Here is a 26,635-nt window from a genome sequence, read left to right on the forward strand (position 1 = left end):
TTCTCCTATGCCTCCAGGACTGTGATGGGAGAGGCTGCCTTGAAGATCTCTGACATGCTCTGGAGACATTTTCCTCATTGTCTTGGGAATTAACATTCTGCTCCTTGTTACTTATGCACATTTTTATAGCTGGCTCCCATTTTCTGGGTTTTTCTTTTCCATAACATTGTCAGGCTGCAAATTTTCCAACCTCTTATGCTCTGCTTCCCTTTTAAAACTGAATGCCTTTAACAACATCCAAGTCACCTCTCGAATGCTTTGCTGCTTAGAAATTTCTTCCGCCTGATACCCTAAATAATCTTTCTCAAGTTCAAAGTTCCACAAATCTCTAGGGCAGGGGCAAAACGCCACCAGTCTCTTTGCTAAAACATAACAAGAGTCACCTTCGCTCCAGTTCCCAACAAGTTCCTCATCTCCATTTGAGACCACCTCAGCCTGGACCTTGTCCATATCGCTATCAGCATCTCGGGCAAAGCCACTCAACAAGTCTCTAGGAAATTCCAAACTTCGCCACATTTTCCTATCTTCTTCTGAGCCCTTCAAACTGTTCCAACCTCTGCCAAAGTCACTTCCACATTTTCAGGTATCTTTTAAGCAGCACCCCACTCTACTGGTACCAACTTACTATATTAGTCCGTTTTCACACTGTTGATAAAGACATACCTGAGACTGGGAAGAAAAAGAGGTTTAATTGGACTTACAGTTCCACACGGCTGGGGAAGCCTCAGTATTACAGCGGGAGGCAAAAGGCACTTCTTACATGGTGGCAGCAAGAGAAAATGAGAAGGATCCCAAAATGGAAACCCCTGATAAAACCATCAGATCTCATGAGACTTATTCACTACCATGAGAGCAGTAGGGGGGAAACTGCCCCCTTAATTCAAATTATCTCCCACCGAGTCCCTCCCACAACACGTGGGAATTATGGGAGTACAATTCAAGATGAGGAGATATGGGTGGGGACACAGAGCCAAACCATATCACACTTACTTGATATCTAAACAACTCCATAAGAAAACCATTCCTCTGATTCCCATTCAGAATCTATTTAAAAACTAGCCACATTACTAACTTTATGTCTAAGAGTACATTGTTAGCTGCTATAGATCTCTTTCTAAAAAAAAAAAAAAAAACTCTTCAAGTATCATGTGAAGAAAGTTCATAAACGGTTAAGTTCACAGAAAGTAACATCTATAATATCTGGCACATAAATAGCAAAATGTTTTCTTTTTTTTTTTTTTTTAAAGCATTACCCAGGTAAAGTACATATGTCAGAATTTCTGATCTCTAGTCACACCATAAAAAGTGACTCCACCAGGCAGTGGCTATACTTGTAATTCCAACATTTTGGGGGGCCAAGGCAGGAGGGTTGTTTGAGGCCACAAGTTCCAGACCAGCCTGGGCAATAAAGCAAGACCCTGTCTCTACAAATAACTTAAAAAGTAGTCAGGTGTGGTGGCGTGAGCCTGTGGTCCCAGCTACTTGGGAGGCTGAAGTGGGAGGATTGCTTAGGCCTGGGAGGTCAAAGCCACAATGAGTTGTGATGGCACCACTGCACTCAAGGCTGGGAAACAGTGAGTCCCTGTCCCAAAAAAAAAAAAAAAAAAAAAGACTCATTAAAAAGGTCTCCATAGCAGGGCGTGGTGGCTGATGCCTATAATCTTAGCACTTTGGGAGGCTAAGGCGGGCAGATCGCTTGAGCCCAGGGGCTCAAGACCAGCCTGGGCAACATGGGGAAACCCCATCTCTTAAAAAAAAAAAAAAAAAAAAGTCTCTATAAAAACGTATTTTACAAGTGTGTGGGATGAAAACTAACTGTGGGCAGATCACGAGGTCAAGAGATCAAGACCATCCTGGCCAACATGGTGAAACCCCATCTCTAATAAAAATACAAAAATTAGCTGGGCGTGATGGTGCATGTCTGTAGGTCCAGCTACTTGGGAGGCTGAGGCAGGACAATCACTTGAACCCAGGAGGTGGACGTTGCAGTGAGCCAAGATCGCACCACTGCACTCCAGCCTGGCAACAGAGTGAGACTCTGTCTCAAAAAAAAAAAACAAACAAAAAAAAAGTTATCAAGAGACAGGTAACTAGCATATTGGAAACTAACATTTCTGGCAAATGGGACCTATAGCAAGAATGCCTATCTTCCAGTCATGAGTCATGGATTAGGCTGCCCCTCTATTGTGAAGCAATGTTTCAGTAAAAGGAGCAGCATATGAATTATGACTTGGACAAGTTCTCAAGAAGAAATCAGAGTAAAGCTAGGTCTGAGAAAATTACATGGTATATCGCATACATTATACTAATGCTCTGTTTTCCTACTCACTCCTACTATTTCTTAGTGGCAAAGAAAGTGAAACTTAGAGTCTTTAGTTCTATCTAAATCTTACTTTTTTAATGAATTTTAGTAATACTGAATAAAATTGTACAGGTATTATCTTGGTTTTAAATTTTATGAAAGTGAATCATTTAATGCATCATTATAAATTACTTAGTGATTACACTTGTGAAAAGCTCTCACCTGTCACATACCCACCCCAGCACACACACACAATGACACCAGAAGGCAATACTCTGCTTTACCTTCTGCTGAAAAGTCTGCTACCTCCAACGCTTGAGGTCCATACACGAAGCCCTCCTGGAATCTATGAACACAGCAGAGGCAAAAGGCAGAGAAGTTTATGTAGATTTAAAGTTACACTGCCCAAAACATAAAATGCCAAATGCCTATCACAAGTCTACATATCTGCCAAGGAACTCAGATTTCAGATTTGACAATGAGCATATCAACAATATATAGGTAACATTCACAATTAATTATATATAATGCAGCTTATTGTATGAAAAGACCAAAAGTTGAGCCTTAACTAATTATATTCTTACCAAAAGAACCAATTTATACTACTGAAAAAACTAATGCAGTAATAAAGTTTGAATTTATATACACTGAAAGTAACAATTCAACTTTTTAAATTATGTGAGAGAGCCAATACATATACAGTAGTCCCCCCCTTATCCATGGGGGATACGTTCCAAGACCCCCAGTAGCTGCCTGAAATCTGGGATAGTACCAGACACCCTATACACGCTGTTTTTTAATCTGTTAACTAAAATGGCTACCAAGTGACAGGTAGTGTCTATAGCATGGATATACTGGACAAAGGGATGATTCATATCCCCAAAGGGACAGAGGAAGACAGTGCTGGACAGCATAAGATTTCATCACACTACTCAAAATGGGTACAATTTGAAACATGAAATCTTTATTTCTGGAATTTTCTATTTAATATTTTCAGACCACAAGTCAGTAACTAAAACAGCAGAAAGCAAAACCACAGATAAAGGGACAATTATATAAAGAATATAAAACAAATTAAAGGCTGGGGACGGTGGGTTATGCCTGTAATCCCATCACTTTGGGAAGCCAAGGCTGGTGGATTGCTTGTGCTCAGGAGTTCAAGACCAGCATGGACAACAGGGAGAAACCCCATCTCTACTAAAAATACAAAAACTAGCTGGACATGGCAGTGCACACCTGTAGTCCCAGCTACTTGGGAGGCTGAGGTGGGAGGATCACCTGAGTCCAGGAGGTTGGGGCTGTAGTGAGTCCTGATCACACCACTACACCCCAGCCTGGGCGACAGAGCAAGACACTATTTCAAAAGAAATCAAAAATAGGCTGGGCACGGTGGCTCACACCTGTAATCCCAGCACTTCGGGAGGCCGAGGCAGGCAGATCACAAGGTCAAGAGATCGAGACCATCCTGGCCAACATGGTGAAACCCCGTCTCTACTAAAAATGCAAAAATTAGCTGGGTGTGGTGGCACGCGCCTGTAGTCCCAGCTACTCGGGAGGCTGAGGCAGGAAAATTGCCTGAACCCCGGAGGCAGAGGTTGCAGTGAACCAAGATTGCGCCACTGCACTCCAGCCTGGCAACAGGGCGAGAATCCATCTCAAAAAAAGAAAGAAAAGAAAAAATAAAAGAAATTAGGTGGAAAAATATACTTCACAAAATAGAGAATGGCAAACCCTGCAGCTCAAGGTACATTCTCTTCTTAGAACCAGAAATTACTGGGAATATCAGAGAAAAGCAATTAAAAACAGACCTAGAAGAGGACAACGTAAAAGAAAAAAGGAGAAAGTAGCACTGTAAAGCTATTCTAGTGGCAAAATTTAATTTAATTCTGACAGTAATGTTGAAATAAGCAAGGTACTACATATGCTAGGCAGTATGGGAGAGAAATCTACCTTGTTCCAATATCAAAATAAAAATAATCATGAAACATGAAAGGCTTTTCAGAAAACATTCATGTAAAAAATTAAGGATTTAATCAGGTAAAATATTTGATCTCAGATTTTATTTCATTCTTTTCTGGTAATAGGGATAAAAGACTACAAAATATAGCTGATGTATGAGAAAAATGAATCAGATAAATTTTATCAGCTGTTAAATTTAAAAGAGAGAGGCATATTATCTTTATGGAATATTTAGAAATCTTTAAAAGTATCATCAAATAATTAGGAAAGAAGGAACAAAGTATTGTCTTAAAACCTGATGACACATCAAGGAAAAAACAGCATTTTAAAACACTGGCCCTGAAGCCAGGTGACTTGAGCTCAAATCCAAGGTAGCTCATTTAATTGCTTTGTGACATCACGCACTTAATCCCTCAGTATAACCAGAGTTGTTCAATGAGGACACCGTCACCATCTCTCAGATTTATACTGAGTATCAGTGAAACAAGGTTTTTAAAAATATTATAAATCACAGAGTGCTATTTTATGCAAAAACTTAAGCCAGTGCATTCTATTTAAATTAGCGACTTAACAAAAGTTGTTAACTAAGAACCAGAGAAAATAGCCGGGCGCAGTGGCTCATGCCTGTAATCTCAGCACTTTGCGAGACTGAGGCAGGTGGATCACCTGAGGTCGGGAGTTCAAGAGCAGCCTGGCCAACAAGACAAAAACTCGTCTCTACTAAAAATACAAAAATCAGCTGGGCACGGTGGCGTGCAACTGTAATCCCAGCTGCTCAAGAGGCTGAGACAGGTGAATCGCTTGAACCTGGGAGGTGGAGGTTGCAGTGAGCCGAGATCGCGCCATTGCACTCCAGCCTGGGCAACAAGACTGAAACTCTGTCTCAAAAAAAAAAAAAAAAGAACCAGAGAAAAATATTCTTTGCCCAGCCAAATAATCTGGGGAGCTGTGTGAGGAAGCCCAAAGAAGCAATCAAAAGTTTTGAGCTGGCCAAAAGAGCCTAGAATAGTTAGTTGTCAAAGCTAAATGGCAGCCAGAAGAGCACAGTCCCCAAGAGATAATTATATCAAATTACTAATTTAGCAATATGCCCAGCCTCAGCTGTATCTTCTCTTAATTCCCAAAACAGCCTTCTAGACTGCACCCTCCTCTAAAGCAGTGCTTGTGACATTCTAAGTTAAGTGCATTTGACATACTATGTTGAAACACAGTGACTACTTGAACATTACATATAATCCTGAAAACTAAAGAGATAAATTCCCATCCATTAAAACAATAATAGTAGCAAAGGCTTACATAGAATGTTTGATGTGCCAGGCACAGTTCTAAGAGTTGTACAAGCACTAACCCATTTGGTCTTCAAAACTCTGAGATAGGTACTATTATACTTTAAAGATGAAGAAATGAGACACAGGGAATTTAAGAAACTTGCCCAAAAGCATGCAGCCAGAAGTGGCAAGTCAAACCCAGACCACTCCCAGAAACATGTTCTTCGTCACCACATCATCCAGCCTATGAAATTAAAATCATACAAACCAGCATCTATCTGTATGTAAGAAGCCAAACAATTATACGTGTTCTCAAGTATTCAATCATGCTATATATTCCTCAGCATATGCAACATTTTCTCAGAAAATTCCAATTAAAATGTTGTATAAAATATGTAACAAAATGAGAAATGTTTGATATGAAACTAAAAGAAGAATTAGAACTTTTTCAAAACAAAAGGCCTTAAAATTTAAAATCAACATATCCAAAAAACAAATAATATTGGTGTAAGAGTAGCAAGAGTAAGTATTTCAGTTTTTTAAACTTGCTGTCATTTGATTACATAACTCACTCAAACATTTTGTAAACTTTAAAATCTCAATACAATAAGATACAACCTCATACCTTATGATGGCTACTATCAAAAAACTAAAAAAGGAAAAACTAAAAAATAAAATAAAATAACAAGTGTTGGTGAGGACACAGAAAAACTGGAACCCTTGTGTACTGTTGGCAGGAGCATAAAATGATGCAGTTGCTATGGAAAATAGTATAGCGGCTCATCAAAAAAAATTAAACAGAGAATTACCATATGATACAGCAGTTCCACTTCTGGGTATGGAGTCAAAAAAACGAAAAGCAGGGACTCAAGGAGATACTTCTATACCCATGTTTGTAGCACCACTATTCACAGTAGTCAAAATGTGGAAACAATCCAAGCTTCCCTTAACGGATGAGTGGATAAACAATTGGTAGCATATACATCTAACAGAATATTAGCCATAAAAAGAAGGGAAATTCTGACACATGCTACAACAAGCTTGAAGGCATTATGCTAGGTCAAATGAGCCCTCACAAAAGGACAAACACTATAGATCCCATGTACATGAGGTAGGTACAGTAGTCAAATTCATAGAGACAGAAAGCAGAATGTGGTTGCCATGTGCTGGGGGAAGGGGAGAATGGGGACTTATTCTTTAATAGGTCCAGAGTTTCAGATTTGTAAGATGAAAGAGGTCTGTGGATGGATGGTGGTGATGGTAGCACAACAATATGAATGTACTCAATGCCACTGAACTGTATACCTAAAAATAGTTAAGATGGTAAATTTCTTATTATGTGTATTTTATCACAATTTTTAAAAAAGTAACATGTGCTAAGTATAGAAAATCTAAAAAGGGAATTGCAAAGAAGAAAAATGAAATTATTTCATCTCCCAAAAAACCACTGTAAACCCGTTTAATGTATATCGTCATATAGTTTTTAAAAATCATACTATACACATTTTTTAAAAAGGAATTCCTATCAGTCTTTCTTAAAAACATTAATCCTCTTTAGTACTGATTTAATTTTACTAAAAGTTTAATTGGAAGTCTTTTAATTAAAAGGTTAAAATAATTAAAGTGGCCGGGCGCGGTGGCTCACGCTTGTAATCCCAGCACTTTGGGAGGCCGAGGCGGGCGGATCACGAGGTCGGGGGATCGAGACCACGGTGAAACCCCGTCTCTACTAAAAAATACAAAAAATTAGCCGGGCGCGGTGGCGGGCGCCTGTAGTCCCAGCTACTCGGAGGCTGAGGCAGGAGAATGGCGTGAACCCGGGAGGCGGAGCTTGCAGTGAGCCGAGATCGCGCCACTGCACTCCAGCCCGGGCGACAGAGCGAGACTCTGTCTCAAAAAAAAATAATAATAATAATTAAAGTACAATTTTTGCCCCACTAAAACAGTTATGTTATCAAAATAACCACTGGAGTCCTCTAGGTTTCCCAGCAGAATGGCTTTTACTCAGAGTTACTAAAGAGTTTCAATTCTTGCATTATTAACCAAACTAGTCTTGTGTAAGCAATCACACGTATTACTACTTGGGTAAATTGTACTAAATTGTTCTCCCTACCTCCATTATCCATCCTCTTTGTGGCAAACACTACTGGCTGCCTAGTATACACCCATTCTCCCTTTCTTCCTTAGGAACAGACCATGGTTTTATTCTGGGTGGCATGTATCCAGGTAAAAGTGTATATTTCCCAGCCTTCCTCGCTGCTACGACTGGTCAATAAGCTAGAAGTGGAAGTCATTGGATGAGACACTTCCAAGATAGCTACTTAAAGGGAACTTAGCTAGAAGTTCAGATATGGTGGATGGCACTCCAGCAGTCATTCTGGACAATAAGGGTAATGGAAGCTGTGCCAAGGCACAGTCAAGCAGACAGAAGGAACTCAGGTCTTTGATGATCCTAGAGTCATCATGCCAAAACTGGACTTCAGTGTGAGAAATATACCTCTATTTTGTTGAGACCACCTGTTTTGTATTGTAGGTGAACCTAAATCTAATAAACCCACCTTTACACTGCTGTATCAGTGATCTTTCTAAAATACAAATCACAATCATCAAAATCCTTATCTTGGCACATGATTCCTTATCTTTCATGATTCCTTTGACCTCTGCTTATATCTGCAGCCTTACCTCCAGCCATAAAGAACCAATTATAGACTTCTAATACCACCCTGCCTTTGCACAGGTATATACACTTTGCTGGGAATAAATGCCTTTCCCCAGTCTTTCTCCATGTATCCTTCAAGTCTCAGCTCCTCCAAAAAGCTTTCCTGCTGCACTCACCCTATACACAGGCATAAACAACAAACTCAGGCACCAAATATGAATGGACAATGTTCCTTTGTGCTTACCTTTCCTATGAAACTATAATGTAATGTGGAGATGTTTTGGTCTTCCTCTGTCATTAAAGTGAAAGGCCTTGAGGATAGGAAACCATCTGTAACTCTTCGACTTTCTATAGCCCTTAGCACAAGGTCTAGACTAGGGCATAAAGAAGAACTCAATAAATGTTAGATGAGTAAATGAAGTTCAGAGAAATAGTCATTCTTAAGTACTTCAAAAACCTTGGCTGGGCACGGTGCCTCACACCTGTAATCCCAGCACTTTGGAAGGCTGAAGCAAGAGGATCACTTGAACTCAGGAGTTTGAGGCCACCCTGGGCAAAACAGTAAGACCCCATCTCTACAATAAATAAATTTTTTAAAATCTCGTATTCTCAAGCACTTAAAGGAGGCTGGGCGCTGTGGCTCACACCTGTAATCCCAGCACTTTGAGAGGCTGAGGTGGGCGGATTACTTGAGGTCAGGAGTTTGAGAACAGCTTGGCCAACATGGTGAAACCCTTTCTCTACAAAAATACAAAAATTAGGCCAGGCGCGACGGTTCACACCTGTAATCCCAGCACTTGAGGAGGCCGAGGCAGGCAGATCACAAGGTCAAGAGATCGAGACCATCCTGGCCAACATGGCAAAACCCTGTCTCTACTAAAAATATAAAAATTAGCTGGGTATGGTGGCACATGTCTGTAATCCCAGCTACTCGGGAAGCTGAGACAGGAGAATCACTTGAACCCAGGAGATGGAGGTTGCAGTGAGTAGAGATGGCGCCACTGCACTCCAGCCTGGGCGACAGAGTGAGACTCCATCTCAAAAAAAAAAAAAAAAAAAAAAATACAAAAATACAAAAATTAGCCGGCCATGGTGGCATGCACCTGTAATCCTAGCTGCTCAGGAGACTGAGGCAGGAGAATCACTTGAACCTGGGAGGCAGAGGTTGCAGTGAGCCGAGATCGCACCACTGCACTCCAGCCTGGCGACAGAGTGACACCCCGTCTCAAAAAAAAAAAAAAAAAGTCACGCTGTTGCCTTCATTTCAAATCACAACACAAATAAAATCTCCTATCAAGGTATATATCAGAAGACATCAGAATTTTTTTTATTTTATTTATTTTTATTTAAATTTATTTTAAGACAGTTGGTAATACTTAAACTTCCTAACTACAAAATACCATTTTTTCTTCCAAAACAAACCAAGCTTCCTGAGTGGATAAACAAACCTATTTTTTTCAGTACGGTTGTTCAGCTGTTCAAGAGAAGGCAATGGAGAATATTTTATCTCATTTCAAGACATCTCTACAACAAATATTTATTAAGGATCAATTATGTGCCAGGCATTGTACTGCACAATTAAAATACTGAATGATGAGCTGCTTGAAAGAAGAATGTTCCATGGTACTATGAGTGCAAAGGAGGAGTATCGTGGACATTTCTCATCTCTGGAAGATTTCCCATCTTCCAGAGATGAGAAAGCAGAGAGGAGGTGGCATTTAGATATACTTTTAAAATTTTTTAAAGGAAAAATGAAACATGTAAGAAAGAGATTTTAACTTTTCATTTTTTTATAATCTCAAGTTTGTTCTTAGGTAAGATAGAAGAAGCCGGTGTATTTTAGTGCCTACTACATAGCATTATGTAGTTCTTTATGCACATTATCTTGATTAACCATCCAAAAAGTTGTAAGGAAAGAAAATGTGTGAGATATTAGTGTATTAGTCCATTTTGCGTTGCTATAAAGGAATACCTCAAACTGGCTAATTTATAAAGAAAAGAATTTTATTTGGCGCATGGTTCTGCAGGCCATATAAGAAACATGGCACCAGCATCTGCTTCTCATGAGGGCCTCAGGAAGCTTTCAATCATGGCACAAGGGGAAGGGGAGCCAGTGTGTCACATGGCAACAGAGGGAGCAAGAGAGAGAGGAGGGATATCCCAGATTCTTTTTGAACAACCAGATCTCCCTGGGAACTGATAGAGCAAGAATTCACTCATTACCAAGGACAGCACCAAGCCAGTCATAAGGGATCTGCCCCCATGACCCAAACACTTCCCAGTTGGCCCCACCTCCAACACTGGAGGTCAATTTCCAACCTGAGATTTGGAGGGGACAAATATCCAAACTATATCAGACAGTTGCCTGTCCCAGTAATAAGAAACACAGCAGAACTTGGTGAAAGCAAGACCCAATTCGGGCTGGGTGCAGTGGCTCACACCTCTAATCCTAGCACTTTGGGAGGCCAACACGGGCAGATGGCTTGAGCTCAGGAGTTCAAGACCAGTTAGACAACATTGTGAAACCCCATCTCTACAAAAAAAATACAAAAATTAGCTAGGCGTGTTGCCACATCCTAGTAGTCCCACCTACTCAGGAGGCTGAGGTGGGAGGATTGCTTGAGCCCAGGAGGTAGAAGCTGCGATGAGCCAAGATCATGTCACTGCCTAGGTGACAAAGTGAGACCCTGTCTCAAATGAAAAAAAAAAAAAACCTATTCAGAGATACAATCAGCTCTTTAGAGTCAAAGAATCTGTCAATAACTTGCCAAAGTGGCTCCCTCACCCCACCTCAATCCCAATTCCCCAGAATAAAAATTTAAAGATTCCAACATAAACTTTGTGAAGTTTAAAAGCTAATGCTATAATTACACACCAAAACAGAAGCAACTTCTCAAAGAAACCTGCTATACTCAACTAATAAAAGAAACAGAATTAGTTAGAGAAAAGGGCATGATATAACAGCTTTTATCTGTCCAAACAAAATTGAATTCTTACTTGTACCCTCCCCTTCTAAATAAACCCAGAAACACAGGAGGAAAATAAGAACAAAAGGACAGACTTTTCCACTCTGAAATTATGCTGCTGGCAACAACTGCCATTTGTCCCTTTTACGCCTGCTCAAATGATGCCACAGTTTGGTCCCAGGTTCTGGGAAATCCAATCAACTCTCATCCTGGCCACTTATCAGTCCTTCACCCAGTTGCCAAACTGGTCACTGAATCCTAGCTCCTAAATAAATCCCTTGGACTTTTCCCCAGTTCTGCACCTTTTCTACCCCCACAGTTACCACTAAGAAACAGGTCCTCATCATTTCTATTTGGACCTAACAGCCATCTACTTCCAATGTCATCCAACTTTTGTCCTTTCCACCATCCACACTGCTGCAAAACTGATCACAAAATTCTCCTCTGTAAAACTATACAGCAAACTGTTAAGCAGTGGTTATCTCTAGTGAATGGGATTACAGGGGCTTTTCACTGCCTATTTTTTTATTACTTGTTTGCATGTTATGACAAACATGTATTCCCTTTACAATCAGAAAAAAAAAATCACTATTTCCATTTTGGGAACTAAAATAATTTATTCCACTTGGAATCTATTACTCCCTTTCTCCATCAGGTTAAACACCAAATTCTTTAGCTTGGCACACATGATCACGCTCTCCCTCTCTCTCAAATGCATTTCCAACCTCCATCCTGAGTATTTGCTCTAGACATCCTGAATGACTTGCTGTTGTTCTTTCCTCCACAATTTTATACATTTTGCTTCCTCTGCATAGACTACAAAGATGTAACAATAATCTCGAGTCTGTTCCATATAAGCAACCTATCTCCCACTAATAGCTATCATAAATTATTAATCTAAGAATGAAGTTTCACTTGCTCACCTGCAGCACACTATTCCTATAGTCTGCGGCCTACAGTCCCACCATTATACCAACATACTAAATTCTTTCCTTCTGGTCAGGGTAACTGATGTTTTTAAAAGGATAAAATAAAATGACACTTTGCATCCATAGCCTGAGAGATGACATGGGAGGAGGCAGCACAATGCAGAGTACTAACTTTGGGTAGGGGCAGGAACAGCAGACAAATATAGGGCAAGGACCCTCGTTAAATTTGCTGCACAACTTTTCGGAGTGTAATAGCTTTACTTGAAGTGTTGCAAATTTCCACATCAAATAAAAGCACAATAAAGTTAAATTTGAAAACACTAAGAATATCTGAGTTGGGTGCTATGGCTCACACCTATAATTTCAGCACTTTGGGAAGCCAAGGCAGGCAGATCACTAGAGGTCAGGAGTTCGAGACCAGCCTGGCCAACATGATGAAACTCCATCTCCACTAAAAATACAAAAGTTAGCCGAGCGTGGTGGTGCACATCTATAATCCCAGCTTCTCCAAAGGCTGAGGCAGGAGAATCGCATGAACCCAGGAGGTGGAGGTTGCAGTGAGCCAAGATCACACCATTGCTCTCCAGCCTGGGTGACAGAGCAAGATTCTGTCTCAAAAAAAAAAAAAGCACTTCCAGACCTAAATATAAGAGCTTAAACCACAAAACTCTAAGAAGAAAACAAAGGAGTAAATCTTTGCAACCTTGGATCAAGCAGTGGTTTCTTAGCACAAGCAACAAAAGAAAAAAAAGATGGATTGGACTTCATCAAAATTAAAAACTTTTGTGATTCAAAGTGAATCACAAAACCAAATAAGTGAATCATCAAGAAATTGAAAAGTCAGGCTGGGCACGGTGGCTCACGCCTGTTATCCCAGCACTTTGGGAGGCCGAAGCGGGTGGATCACCTGAGGTCAGGGGTTCGAAACCAGCCTGGCCAACATGGTGAAACCCCGTCTCTACTAAAAATACAAAAATTAGCCAGCATAATGGTGCACACCTGTAATATCAGCTACTCGGGAGGCTGAGGCAGGAGAATTGCTTGAGCTGGGGAGGGAGAGGCTGCAGCGAACCAAGATCACACCACTGCATTCCAGCCTGAGTGACAGAGCAAGACTTCATCTCAAAAAAGAAAAAGAAAAAAAAGAAAGTGAAAAGGCAACTCAAAAAAAACAAGAAATATTTGCAAATTATACATCACATAAGAGCACAGTATTAATATAAAAAGAACTCTTACAACAATAAAAATACAACCCAATTTTAAAATGAGCAAAGAATTTGAGTAGGCATTTCTCCAAAGAATATATGCAATGGTCGCTAAGCACATGAAAAAATGCTCAACATCATAAGTTATTAGGGAACTGCAAATCAAAACCACAGTGAGCTACCACTTCACACCCACAAGAATGACTAAAATCAGAAAGATAGACAATACCATATGCTGACAAGAATGTAGAGAACTGAAACCCTCATACATTTCAGGTGGAAATGTGAAATGGTACAGCTGCTTTAGGAAAGAGGCTGGTAGTTCTTCCAAAGGTTAAACATCATAACAGCTAACATACTATGCTGCAATTCCATGCCTAGATATATACCCAAGAGAACTGAAAACATATGGCCCAACAAAAACTTCTACAAAAATATTCATAGCAGCATTAATCATAATAGCCTAAAAGTGGAAACAATCAAATGTTCATCAGTTGATGAATGGACAAATACAACGTGATATATCCACACAGTCATTTGAAAGAATGATATACCCATACATGCTACAATATGGGTGAACTTTGATTATGCTGAGTAAAAGAAGCAAGACACACAATAACATATATAGTGTGATTTCATTTTTACATAATGTCCAGAATAGACAAATCCATAGACAAGCCACAAAAAGTTGATTAGAGGATACCAGGGAAATGAGGAGTGACTGCTAATGTGTACAGAATGTTTGTGGTGATGAAATGTTCTAAAATTAGATAATGGTGATAATTATACAATCCTGTGCATATGCTAAAAACCACTGAATTGTCAAAAAAAAAAAAAAAAAAAAAAAAAAAAGCCCCTGGCTAGAAGGCCCTAAACAAACGTTTAACTAATGGAAAATGCACTAATTCATCAATCAGTCAATATCCTAGAATGTTCATAGAAAAGTACATTCTGACAATCTTTGATAACCAATTTGCCTTCATCAGTCTCCCTTCATTAGAGATCATTGCTTGCTCCACAGGTAAACAGTTGATCTTTGAACAACACAGGGCTTAGTGGCACTTACCCCACACACAGTCAAAAACCCACATACAACTTCTGACTCCCACAAACTTAACTACTCACAGCCTACCGTTGACTGGAAACCTCACTGATAACATAGTCAATTAACATATATTTTGTATGTTATTTTTATCATATACTGTATTCTTACACTAAAGTAAGCTACAGAAAAGAAAATGCTAAGGAAACCATAAGAAAGACAAAATATATTTACTATTCATTAGTAGAAGTGGATCATCATAAAGTTCTTCATCCTCATTGTCTTCACATTGAGTCGGCTGAGAAGAAAGAGGGGAGTTGGTCTTGCTGTCTCAAGGATGGCAGAGGTGGAGGAGGTAGAAGGGGAGACAGAAGAGGCAGCCACACTTAGTGTAACTTTATAGAAATACATCATAGGCCGGGCACAGTGGCTCACGCCTATAATCCCACCACTTTGTGAGGCCAAGGCAGGCAGATCACCTGAGGTTGGGAGTTGGCAACCAGCCTGACCAACATAGAGAAAACCCGTCTCTACTAAAAATACAAAATCAACCAGGCGTGGTGGCACATGCCTGTAATCTCAACTACTCGGGAGCCTGAGGCAGGAGAATCGCTTGAACCAGGGAGGCAGAGATTGTCGTGAGTCGAGATCAAGCCATTGCACTCCACCCTGGGCAACAAGAGCGGAACTCCATCTCAAAAAAAAAAAAAAAAAGAAATACATCATAATTTCTGCCTGACTTTTTTGCTTTTTCATTTCTCTAGCAATGTTTTGGTATGGTACCATTCCTTCTTCCACCATCTGCTTTAGTTTCAGTGTCTGTATCATAGAAGAGGAGATGTTGTAAAAGAAGTCCAAAGCAGCCTAAATAATCAGAACCATTTTGCCAGCTTGTCTAACATCAATTTGTTTCCTGATACTGCTTCTTGTGTGTCTTTTTCCTCATCATCTGGTACTGGTTCAGAAGCACTCATCTCCATCAAGTCATTTATTAATTCCTCTGGTGTGCCATCTATTAGGTCTTTAATTCTCTCAGATCTGTATTTTAAAACCCTTCACTCCCCCATCTTTTTTTCCATACCCACAATTTCCTTCATGATTTCCTTAACTGGCTCTGTCATAAACCCTGTGAAGTCATGCACAACATCTGGGCACTGTTTTCTCCAGAAGGAATGTATTGTTTCGAGCTTGATGGCTTCTGTGGCTGTAACAATAGCATCTTAAATGGTGCAATCCCTCTAGACCTTCATGATGTTCTCCCTATTGGGTTTCTCTTTCATAATGTAGACAATCCTTTCCATAGGGTACCGCGTGTAATGAGCCTTAAAGGTCTTAATGACCCACTGATCTACAGGCTAAATTAGAAATGTGTTTAGGGGCAAATAGATCACTTCAACACCTTTAGTGTTGAACTCATTGGGCTATGGGGGATCACGGCATTGTCTAATATCAAAAGAACTTTGAAAGGCAGTCCCTTATTGGCAAGGTACTTCCTTAGGGAACAAAGCATTGATGGAACCAATCAAGAAAAAGGGTTCTCATTGTCCAGACTTTCTTTTGTAAAATGAAAAGACTGGCAGCTGGTGTTTATCTTTTCCTTCCAAGGCTCAGGGGTTAGCAGCTTTATAGATAAGGGCAGTCCTAATCATAAACCCAAACTGCATTTGCACACAATGGTAGAATTCTATCCTTCTATCCCTTCTTGCCTTAAATCCTGGGGCTTGCTTCATTACTAATAAATGTTTCTTGTGGTATTTTTTCCAGAATAAGGCCCTTTTGTCCACATTAAAAACCTATTCAGGGCCAGGAGAGGTGGCTCACACCTGTAATCCCAGCACTTTGGGACGTCCAGACGGGCGGATCACTTTTAGTCAGGAGCTGGAGACCAGCCTTGGCCAACATGGTGAAACCCTGTCTCTACTAAAAATATAAAAATTAGCTGGGTGTGGTGGTGCATGCTTGTAATCCCAGCTACTTGGGAGGCTGAGGCAGGAGAATCATTTGAACCTGGGAGGCAGAGTTTGCAGTGAGTGGAGATTGTGCCACTGCATTCCAGCTTGGGTGACAGAGCAAGGCTCTGTCTAAAAAAACAAACAAACAAAAACCTATTCAGGCAGATATCCTTTCTCCTCAATGATTTTTTTTTTTTTTTTTGGGAACAAGGTCTCACTCTGTCACCCAGGCTAGAGTGCAGTGGAACAATCACAGCTCACTGTAGCCTCTACCTCTTAGGCTTAAGGGATTCTCCAACCTCAACCTCACAAGTAGCTGAGACTCTAGGTAACGTGCCACCATATTTTATTTTATTTTTTTGTAGCGACAGGGTCTATGTTGCCCAAGCTGGTCTCGAACTCCTGGGCTCAAGTGATCCTCCTGCCCTGGCCTGCCAAAGTGCTGGGATTTACAGGCATGAGCCATGACACCTGGCAGGAATTTATTGTTTTGAGCTTCCATAATTCAATTATTTTCTTATTGGCATCTGGGAACTTATCTGCCGCATTTACTGTTATCTTGACTGGGTTTTGGGGGTTTTGTTGTTGTTGTTTCATTTTGAGACTTAGTCTCGCTCTGTTGCCCAGGCTGGAGTGCAGTGGCGTGATTTCGGCTCACTGCAACTTCTGCCTCCTAGGTTCAAATGATTCTCCTGTCTCAGCCTCCTGAGTAGCTGGGATTACAGCTGTGCGCCACCATACCCGGCTAATTTTTGTATTTTTAGTAGAGACAGGGTTTCATCATGTTAGTCAGGCTGGTCTCGAACTCCTGACCTCAAGTGATCTGCCCACCTCGGCCTCCCAAATTGCTGAGATTACAGGCGTGAGCCACTGCACCCGGCCTGTTTTTTGTTTTTTTGTTTGTTTGTTTGTTTTTGAGACAGGCTCTTGATCTGCTGCCCAGGCTGGAGTGAAGTGGTGCAAGATTATGGCTCACTATAACCTCAAACTCCTGGGATCAAGTGACCCTCCTGCATCAGCTTCTCAAGTATCTAGGACTACAGGTTTGCATCACCATGCCTGGCTAATTTTTTTTTTTTTTTTTAAGAGATCGGGTCTCACTATGTTGCCTAGGTTGGTCTCCAACTCCTGGTCTCAAGAGATCCTCCTGCCTCAGGTTCCCTAAGTGCTGGGATTACAGGCATGAGCCACCACATCCAGCCTATCCTGACAATTTTAAAGCCATCTCTTTCCAAAATTATCAAACCATCCTTGGCTGCCATAAAATTCTCCAGCTTTAGATCCTTCACCTTTCTTTTGCTATAAGATGTCATATGAATTCTTTTTTTCTCAAATCACATTAGAATCTATAGGTATGCCTCTCTTATAGCAATCCTGCACCCACAGAGAAGCTGTATCTTTTCAATACAAGATAAAAAGTTATTTAGCAAAAAGTGCAAGGTTTTTACACCTGTTGGCATAGCTGGAGAAATGGCTTCACAAATTTATTTTTCTCTTTTTTTTATAATCCTTATGCTGTATTCATTTATCTTGAAATGGTGAGCAACTGCAGCTGCAGACTTCAATCTACAGTACATATCAAGGAATTGAACTTTTTTTTTCTAATGTCATGACTTCTCTCTGCTTCTTGGGAGCACTTCTGGCATGATTAATGGCACTCCATATGGGTGCCGTGGTATTATTCAAACTTTACAGTATTCCACTTAACATGATGAAAAATACACAAGAACCACAAGTGATCACTTTTTACTGCTATATCCAACTTACCAGAGAGACAAACTGCTTATGTGGAGATGATTAGCATCACATTGCATTTTAAGCATATACCTGCAACACTTGAGCTCACAGCAATAGCAAGAAGTGGCTATGAAATTATTATAGTAAGTAGTACAGTATGTACAACAGTGAATTTTATGTAGTTATGATTCAGTACTATACCTTTACATTTGTTTACATTTCTCTGGACTGCAAATGGCATCATGTGTGGTCTTTAAGTGTTTGTGTGCATAAGTTTTGATAAATTTTAACTTTTTTTTTTGAGGTGGAGTCTTGCCCTGTCACCAGGCTGGAGTGCAGTGGCACAATCTCGGCTCACTGCAACCTCTGCCTCCTGGGTTCAAGAGATTCTCCTGCCTCAGCCTCCCAAGTAGCTGGGACTACAGGCATGTGCCACCATGCCCAGCTAATTTTTGTATTTTTAGTAGAGACAGGGTTTCAGCACGCTGGCCAGGATGGTCTCGATCTCTTCACCTTGTGATCCACCCACCTCGGCCTCTCAAAGTGCTGGGATTACAGGCATGAGCCACCACACCAGCCAAATTTTAACTTTATTTTTAGACAGGGTCTAACCATGTTGCTCAGGCTGGTCTCAAACTCCTGAGCTTAAGGAATTCTTCCACCTTGGCCTCCCAAAGTGCTGGGATTGCAGGAATGAGTCACCATGCCTGGCCAAATTTTAACTTTTTATAATAGATTTGTGTCTATTTTATGGTAGTAAATGATAAAATAGACTAGTATCTACATACATTTTATACATTCATGACACACTTAATTTTTTCCATATTTCTAAGCAATGCAATTCATTTACCAATTTATTCAAATTGTTGCAAATCTCCAAAAAATTTTTCTACATACTTATTGGAAAAAGTTCATGTATAAGTGGACCTGCACAGCTCAAATTTTGTTCAAAGAGCAACTGTAGTTCTCATTATCTTTATAAATCCCGTTACAGACTTAAATGTTGGGATAGGAGTTAGAAAAACCAATATATAGCTATTCATGTACTCAACACCAATATATCAGATGCTGAAACATACTATGTGATATTAAGGAAGGCACTGTATATTTCTGGACTTCTTCTGAGGCAAGCAATTTGAACCAGATAAGATTCCACATAGCTCTAAACGCTTATGTTGTATTTATACTGCTACCCATAAGTACATCTAAGAGGAGGTTTTTAAGTTTTTAATTATATAGGTGCTTAGGCTGGGCATGGTGGCTCACACCTGTAATCTCAGCACTTTGGGAGGCGGAGGCAGGTAAATCACTTGAGGTCTGGGGTTCAAGACCAGCCTGGCCAACATGGAGAAAACCCGTCTCTACTAAAAATAGAAAAATTAGCCCAGCGTGGTGGCAGGTGCCTGTAATCCCAGCTACTGGGGAGGCTGAGGCATGAGAATCACTTGAACCTGGGAGGCAGAGGTTATAGTGAGCCAAGATCACACCATTACGCTTTAGCCTGGGTGACAGAGCAAGACTCTGTCTCAAAAAATAATAAAATAAAATAAAAAATAAATTATATAAGTTCTTAAAACTCCTACTTTATGTAAACCAATATAGTAATAAGAAATATTGATCCACAGATTCACTTTGAAATTTCATAATAATAATCATGATAAATTAAAGTACATTTTGATTTACATACTCTTTCCTATCCCTCTACATATTTCTACTTTAGAAAGTTCTCTCTCTCAGAAAAACAAAATTTTAACTGGATATCTGTTGATCACAGTGCTATTTATAATAATAAAAAGTTATAAATAAGCATCAATCAACAGAGTAACTGGTTAAATGAATAAAGGTACATGTATATAGACTATAGTTATTAAAAATGTAGACGTAGAACAAGGGCCGGGTGCGGTGGCTTACGCCTATAATCCCAGCACTTTGGGAGGCCGAGGAGGGTGGATCACAAGGTCAGGAGTTCAAGACCAACCTGGCTAACACGGTGAAACCCTGTCTACTAAAAATACAAAAAGTTAGCGGGGCATGGTAGCAGGCGCCTGTAGTCCCAGCTACTCAGGAGGCTGAGGCAGGAGAATGGCGTGAACCTGGGAGGCGGAGGTTGCAGTGAGCCAAGATCGCACCACTGCACTCCAGCCTGGGCAACAGAGTGAGACTCCGTCACAAAAAAAAAAAAAAAAATTAATTAATTAATTAATTAAATAAATAAAAATGTAGAACACTGGTTCTGATCTGTCATGGAAAAAAAGAAAAACAGAATTAAATTTTAAAAGTAAAAGAAAAGAAAAATGTAGAACAGTGATTTTGGGAGGAAAGAAGGTCAGAAAGCAGATTTTTACCCATACCCATAAGAATAACTGCATATAATTAAAGATATTATTGACGGAAGGGTTGTAGATGTAAGTGGTATAGATTTTCTTCAGGAAAAAAAGAACAGAACATAACTATTGGAAAAGAAGGTTTAGCAAAATGGAAAAATATTCATTATATATTGTAAAATGTAAAATACAGGCTACTAAAAAGTATGTAGAATATGATCGCATTTTGGAGAAAAGTAGGTATTTCCTGAGAAAGAAGTGTAGAAAAACATACCACACCATTCATAATGGTTATCTATGAATAACTTTACTTCTTTTTGCTTATCTTTGTTTCCTAATTTTTCTTTTTTTTATACAGACAAGTTCTCACTATGTCGCCCAGGCTGAATTCAAACTCCTGGGTTCAAGCGATCCTCCTGCCTCAGCCTTCTGAGTAGCTGAGACTACAGGAACAAACACTCTGCCCAGCTTGGTTTTTTAAATAATAATAATCACTATTATTATTTTTAGAGATAGGGTCTCGCTATGTTGTCTAGGCTGATCTTGAACTCCTGGCCTCAAGCAATCCTCCCACCTCAACCTCCCAAAGTGCTGGGATTACAGGCATGAGCCACCAAGCCCAGCCACCCAGCATGTTTTCTAATTTTTTCTTAGACATATATATATATATATTTTGACACGGAGTCTCACTCTGTTGCCAGGCTGGAGTGCAGTGGCATGATCTCAGCTCACTGCAACCTCTGCCTCCCGGGTTCAAGCAATTCTCCTGACTCACCCTCCCAAGTGACTGGGACTATAGGCACATGCCACTGTGTCCAGCTAATTTTTGTATGTTTAGTAGAGACGGGGTTTCACCATGTTGGGCAGGATGGTCTCCATCTCTTGACCTCGTGATCCACCCACCTCGGCCTCCCAAAGTGCTGAGATTACAGGTGTGAGCCACCACGCCTGACCCTTTATTTTTTTAATTTGAGAAAAGATAAGGTCTTCTCCTTTACCTTTTTTCTTTATTTTCAAGGCTGAAGTAAAAGAGCCCATCATCAAACCAATTTTTCTTTCCTAATATAATAAACTTTTTGTTGTTGTCGTCTTGCTCTGTCACCCAGGCTGGAGTGCAGTGGGCACAATCTCGGCTCACTGCAGTGGCGCAATCTCAGCTCACTGCAACCTCCGCCTCCTAGGTTCAAGCGATTCTCTTGCCTCAGCCTCCCGAGTAGCTGGGATTACAGATGCGTGCCACCATGTCCGGCTAATTTTGGTATTTTTAGTAGAGACGGGGTTTCGCCATGTTGCCAGGCTGGTCTCGAACTCCTGACCTCAGGTGATCCACCCGCCGCGACAGGCGAGGGATGGACATTCATGGCGAATACTTTTTTATAACAATTCATTATAGATGTGGATAAAATTCTATCTTCCTGCTGAATCTAACCAGATTAATCCTCACTCTCAAAAAACTGACTATAATTTTTACTCAATATCTACCCTTTTTATTTACCAACTTAACCTTCAGGGAAATTTATCATTGAAACCCCTCTACATAGATTTAGCAAATAAATAAACTAATGCTTTGCTGGAGACTTTTATACATTTTGATTCAATTACTCCTCGCAACAATCAGTGAGGAGTACTTTGTCATCCAACAGATCTTGCAGATGGGGAAACTGAGATACAGAGAGATTATTTAACTACCAAGATCCCACTGCTAGACAGTATTTATTAGCTGAGATTTGAAATAGGTTTTCAAAAGATTTTGGTACATTGCAGTTTGTTTTTCCTTTGTCTGTATATTTACTAGGAATCAGGAGCAAAAATCCTTCCCCGAGAACGGAAAATACAAGTAGTTTGTTAAGAGGGAATAAACATTATTCAAATCATTTAGTCCCCAAAAAATACTGTTTATTCAAATGCTGAAAAAGAAAATGTCTTTGTGACAGTAAACTAAACAAGGAGCCTTGGCTAATCGGCCTAGAGCAAAGGTAAAATCTAATATGACTCTGTTCTCTTCACTATTATAAATACCAAATTTCTCTGTGGTGTTTTCTTATCACTTATCTAAAAAGATAAGGACAACATTAGTGTTATAAGGCTTTGCTTAAAAAAAAATTATCCTAAATGTTAAGTCTTTATACTTATACGGACATGAAAGTCAACAAAATGTGTTTTGGTTGATTATGAAAAGTCTTTACACAGTGTGGGAGACAGTTATAGTTCATAAATTGTACTTATCATTAAGAATGTGGGTTTTAACTGCTTAACATTAACTCAAAGATTTCTTTCCCACCTTTCACTGAACCCTTTGTTCCACACTGTGGCAGAGACTTATTACTGACTGGCTTCCCCAGAGTCATTCATAACCTGTTTTCCCTTGTGTTCCTCTAATCCATAGAAGGCAATTGCTTACCATTTGGTTGGCACAGTCTCTTTTGCCTTTCAGCCTTTGCCTCTTCCCCTTCTTCCTGCCTAGAATGTGAAAGAAATACCTGGAGGCATAACAATCATTTGGGACCACATGTACAAAAACCACAGAAGAAAGGAGGTGAATACTTGTTAATATCCTGGCACAACTGCACCAGCCCAGCATGCCCCATCTCTGGACCTTTCATTATAAGAGGAAAACAAACACCTTATTTGTACAATATTGATTTTTCTGTTGCACAAAGCCAGAATGACAAATCCACACACGATAAACACCACAGTTGTGTTCTTCCCAGTTTTTTTGTTTGTTTTGAGATGGAGTCTCGCTCTGTCACCCAGGCTGGAGTGCAGTGGCGCAATCTCAGCTCACTGCAACCTCTGCCTCCCGGGTTCAAGCAATTCTCCTGTCTCAGCCTCCCAAGTAACTGGGACTAAGGGCGTCCGCCACCATGCCCAGCTAACTTTTGTATTTTTAGTAGAGATGGGGTTTCACCATATTTGGTCAGGCTGGTCTTGAACTCCTGACCTCAGGTGATCCACCCGCCTTGGCCTCCCAAAGTGCTAGGATTACCTGTGAGCAACCGCGCCTGGCCTGTTCTTCCCAGTGTTAAATGACAGCTAGATCTGCACTCTCCTCTCTCCAGCAGTTTGAAACTTTTTTTTCTTTTTTTTGAGATGGGGTCTCGCTCTGTCACCAGGCTAGAGTGCAGTAGCGTAATCTTGGCTCACTGCAACCTCTGCCTCCCAGGTTCAAGCGATTCTCCTGCCTCAGCCTCCCAAGTAGCTGGACTACAGGCGCCCGCCACCACGCCCAGCTAAATTTTTTTGTATTTTTAGTAGAGATGGGGTTTCACTGTCTCAGCCAGGATGGTCTCGATCTCCTGAACTCGTGATCCACCCACCTCAGCCTCCCAAAGTGCTGGGATTACAGGGGTGAGCCACCACGCCTGGCCTGATATTTTTTAAAATGCTTTTAACAATTTCTACACCAAAACATGAAACTTTGTTTATTCTTCACTACTTTTCAGAATAATATATATATCTGTGAAAAAAATCACCCATTATTCCAATAAAAATTAAGAGCAGGAAATTAAGATGACTAGAAAACTTCCTGGTAAGTTATATTGTAGAACATATCTTTAACATAAAAGTAGAAAAATGTGGATGACAAGATTACATAAATATAAAATATTCCAAGGAAAACTTGCTGCTGTCTTGTTTTGTTTTGTTTCTGTGACAGGGTCTCAGTCTGTTGCCAAAGCTTGAGTGCAGCAGTGCGATCACGGCTCACTGTAGCCTCAACTCTCCCTGGCTCAGGTGTTTCTCCCACCTCACCCTCCTGAGTAGCTAGGACTACAGGTGCATGTCACCATGCCTGGCTAATTTTTGTATTTTTTGTAGAGACAGGGTTCCCCCTTGTCGCACAGGCTAGTCTGGAACTCCTGGGCTCAAGCAATCCACACACCTTGGCCTCCCAAAGTGCTGGGATTACAAGTGTGAGTCACCATGCCCAGCATAAACTTCCTGCTTTTTAATAAGTCAAAAATACTTACCAACTATAAAATGGGTAAAGACTAGTGAGGTTGGAAGAGGGGTGGTACCTCGACCATGAACTACAGGTCCTAGGAGCTAAGAGAGATGTAAATTGTAAGGCTGGTAAGATCTTTAGCTCAGATGTAGGAAAATCATGGAGAAACAGCTCTAATTACTATCACGCTAAAGCAGAAACCATTTCAACTGTCAAATTGTGATAAAGAACATTCACAGCCACTGAGGTTGAGATGAGGGGCACTTTTTATATATTGTTAGTAGTAGTGGAGAAAACTATATATGAAAAAAATTAGGTTATATATACTAAGAGCCTTAAACAACTAATACCCTTTGACACAGCAAATTAACTTATAAGACGTTATTTTAAGGAAAGAATTAGATATAAGGACCAAGATTTAGACACAACAACAGCTATTAGTATTACATATATTATCAAAATATTAGGAAAAACTTAAATGTTCAACAAGCAGGAGTTCAGTAAAGCATTGCATATTCATATAAAAGTATAAACATCCACTAAAAATCAAGTTCTTAAAGAAAAATTTGATAATATAGATAAACACTGATCATATCTACAGTTAGAAGATCTCAAACTCATTCACAGAACCCTTAGTATCTTAGTAATTTGTTTACAGGACCTTAGGTCAAAGGAAATACCTAATGATTCCATTTATTACATAATTAGGTAAAGTAATTTAGTAACTACTTATGTCCAAACAACATATAATTATTCAAAAATAAAATACAGGCTGCCAGGCACGGTGGCTCACGCCTGTAATCCCAGTACTTTGGGGGGCCAAGGCGGGCGGATCATGAGGTCAAGAGATCGAGACCATCCTGGCCAGCATGGAGAAACCCTGTCTCTACTAAAAATACAAAAAATTAGCTGGGCATGGCGGTGCGTGCCTGTAGTCCCAGCTACTTGGGAGGCTGAGGGAGGAGAATCGCTAGAACCCAGGAGGCAGAGGCTGCAGTGAGCCGAGATCGTACCACTGCACTCCAGCCTGGCGACAGAGTTAGATTCCGTCAAACAAACAAACAAACAAACAAATAAATAAATAAATAAAAATACAGGCTGGGAGTGGTGGCACATGCTTGTAATCCTAGCAGTTTGGGAGGCTGAGGTGGGTGGACTGTTTGAGCTCAGGAGTTTGAGACCAGCCAACACAACATGGTGAGACCCCCATCTCTACAAAAACTACAAAAATTAGCTGGGCATGGTGGCATGCACCTTCCAGCTACTCGGAAGGCTAAAATCAGAAGATGGCTTCAGTCCAGGAGGCAGAGGTTGCAGTGAGCTGAGACCGTACCACTGCACCCCAGCCTGAGCAATATAGTGAGACCATTTCAAATAAATAAATAAATAAAAATAAAATACACATAAACTGACCTTTGCCTCAGCTGTGAGAAAAAATATACATATACGGCCAGGCACGGTGGCTCACGCCTGTAATCCCAGCACTTTGGGAGGCCGAGGCAGAAGAATCACGAGGTCAGGAGTTTTGAGACCAGCCTGACCAACATGGTAAAACTCCGCCCCTACTAAAAATACAAAAATTAGCTGGGTGTGGTGGTGGGTGCCTGTAATCCCAGCTACTTGGGAGGCTGACGCAAAAGAATCATTTGAACCCAGGAGGCAGAGGTTGCAGTGAGCTGAGATCATTGTGCCATTGCACTCCAGCCTGGGTGACAGGGTAAGACTCCGTCTCAAAAAATAGATAGAGGCCGGGCGCGGTGGCTCACGCTTGTAATCCCAGCACTTTGGGAGACTGAGGCGGGCGGATCACGAGGTCAGGAGATCGAGACCACGGTGAAACCCCGTCTCTACTAAAAAATACAAAAAATTAGCCGGGCGCGGTGGCGGGCGCCTGTAGTCCCAGCTACTCGGAGGCTGAGGCAGGAGAATGGCGTGAACCCGGGAGGCGGAGCTTGCAGTGAGCCGAGATTGCGCCACTGCACTCCAGCCCGGGCGACAGAGCGAGACTATGTCTCAAAAAAAAAAAAAAATAGATAGATAGATAGATAGATAGAACAATAAATATAAAATAAAATAAAAAATAATTTTTAAATTACAAAAAAGATTTAAAGAAAAAAGTATAAAATCAAAAAGAGTGAAGAGGGTTGGGCATGGTGGCTCATGCCTAAAATCCCAGCACTTTTGGGGGATGGAGGCAGGTGGATTACTTGAGCTCCATAGTTCAAGATCAGCCTGGGCTATGTAGCAAAACCACATCTCTACAAAAAAACACAAAAATCGGCCAGGCATAGTGGCACATGCCTGTTGTCCTAGCTACTCAGGAGGCTGAGGTGGGAGGATCACCTGAGC

At 40.6% G+C, this 26,635-nt stretch overlaps 1 protein-coding gene across 8 annotated transcripts in view; it reads right to left on the reverse strand.

Moving 5' to 3' along the window:
• Positions 1-26,635, reverse strand: part of CDK19 (cyclin dependent kinase 19) — a 201,103-nt gene that overhangs the window by 155,608 nt on the left and 18,860 nt on the right. Inside the window, exons 1-3 of one of the 8 annotated variants that reach the window (XM_055261385.2) lie at positions 22,745-22,803; positions 14,565-14,656; positions 2,587-2,648 (exon numbers count right to left, since the gene is read on the reverse strand). The exons of 3 other annotated variants lie outside the window; for them this stretch is intronic. Coding sequence is in view for 2 of the 5 variants with exons in the window: in XM_063631085.1 (XP_063487155.1) it covers positions 2,587-2,648; positions 8,433-8,562 (192 nt within the window). In the remaining 3 variants the exon portion in view is untranslated. Of the gene's footprint in view, positions 1-2,586; positions 2,649-8,432; positions 8,563-14,564; positions 14,657-22,744; positions 22,804-26,635 lie in introns of those variants that run through there. 4 more of the 8 variants (XM_063631085.1, XM_055261422.2, XM_063631091.1 and 1 more) reach the window with 4 other exon arrangements.

The sequence above is a fragment of the Symphalangus syndactylus genome, chromosome 2 (assembly GCF_028878055.3).
Source record: "Symphalangus syndactylus isolate Jambi chromosome 2, NHGRI_mSymSyn1-v2.1_pri, whole genome shotgun sequence".
Lineage (NCBI taxonomy): Eukaryota > Metazoa > Chordata > Mammalia > Primates > Hylobatidae > Symphalangus > Symphalangus syndactylus.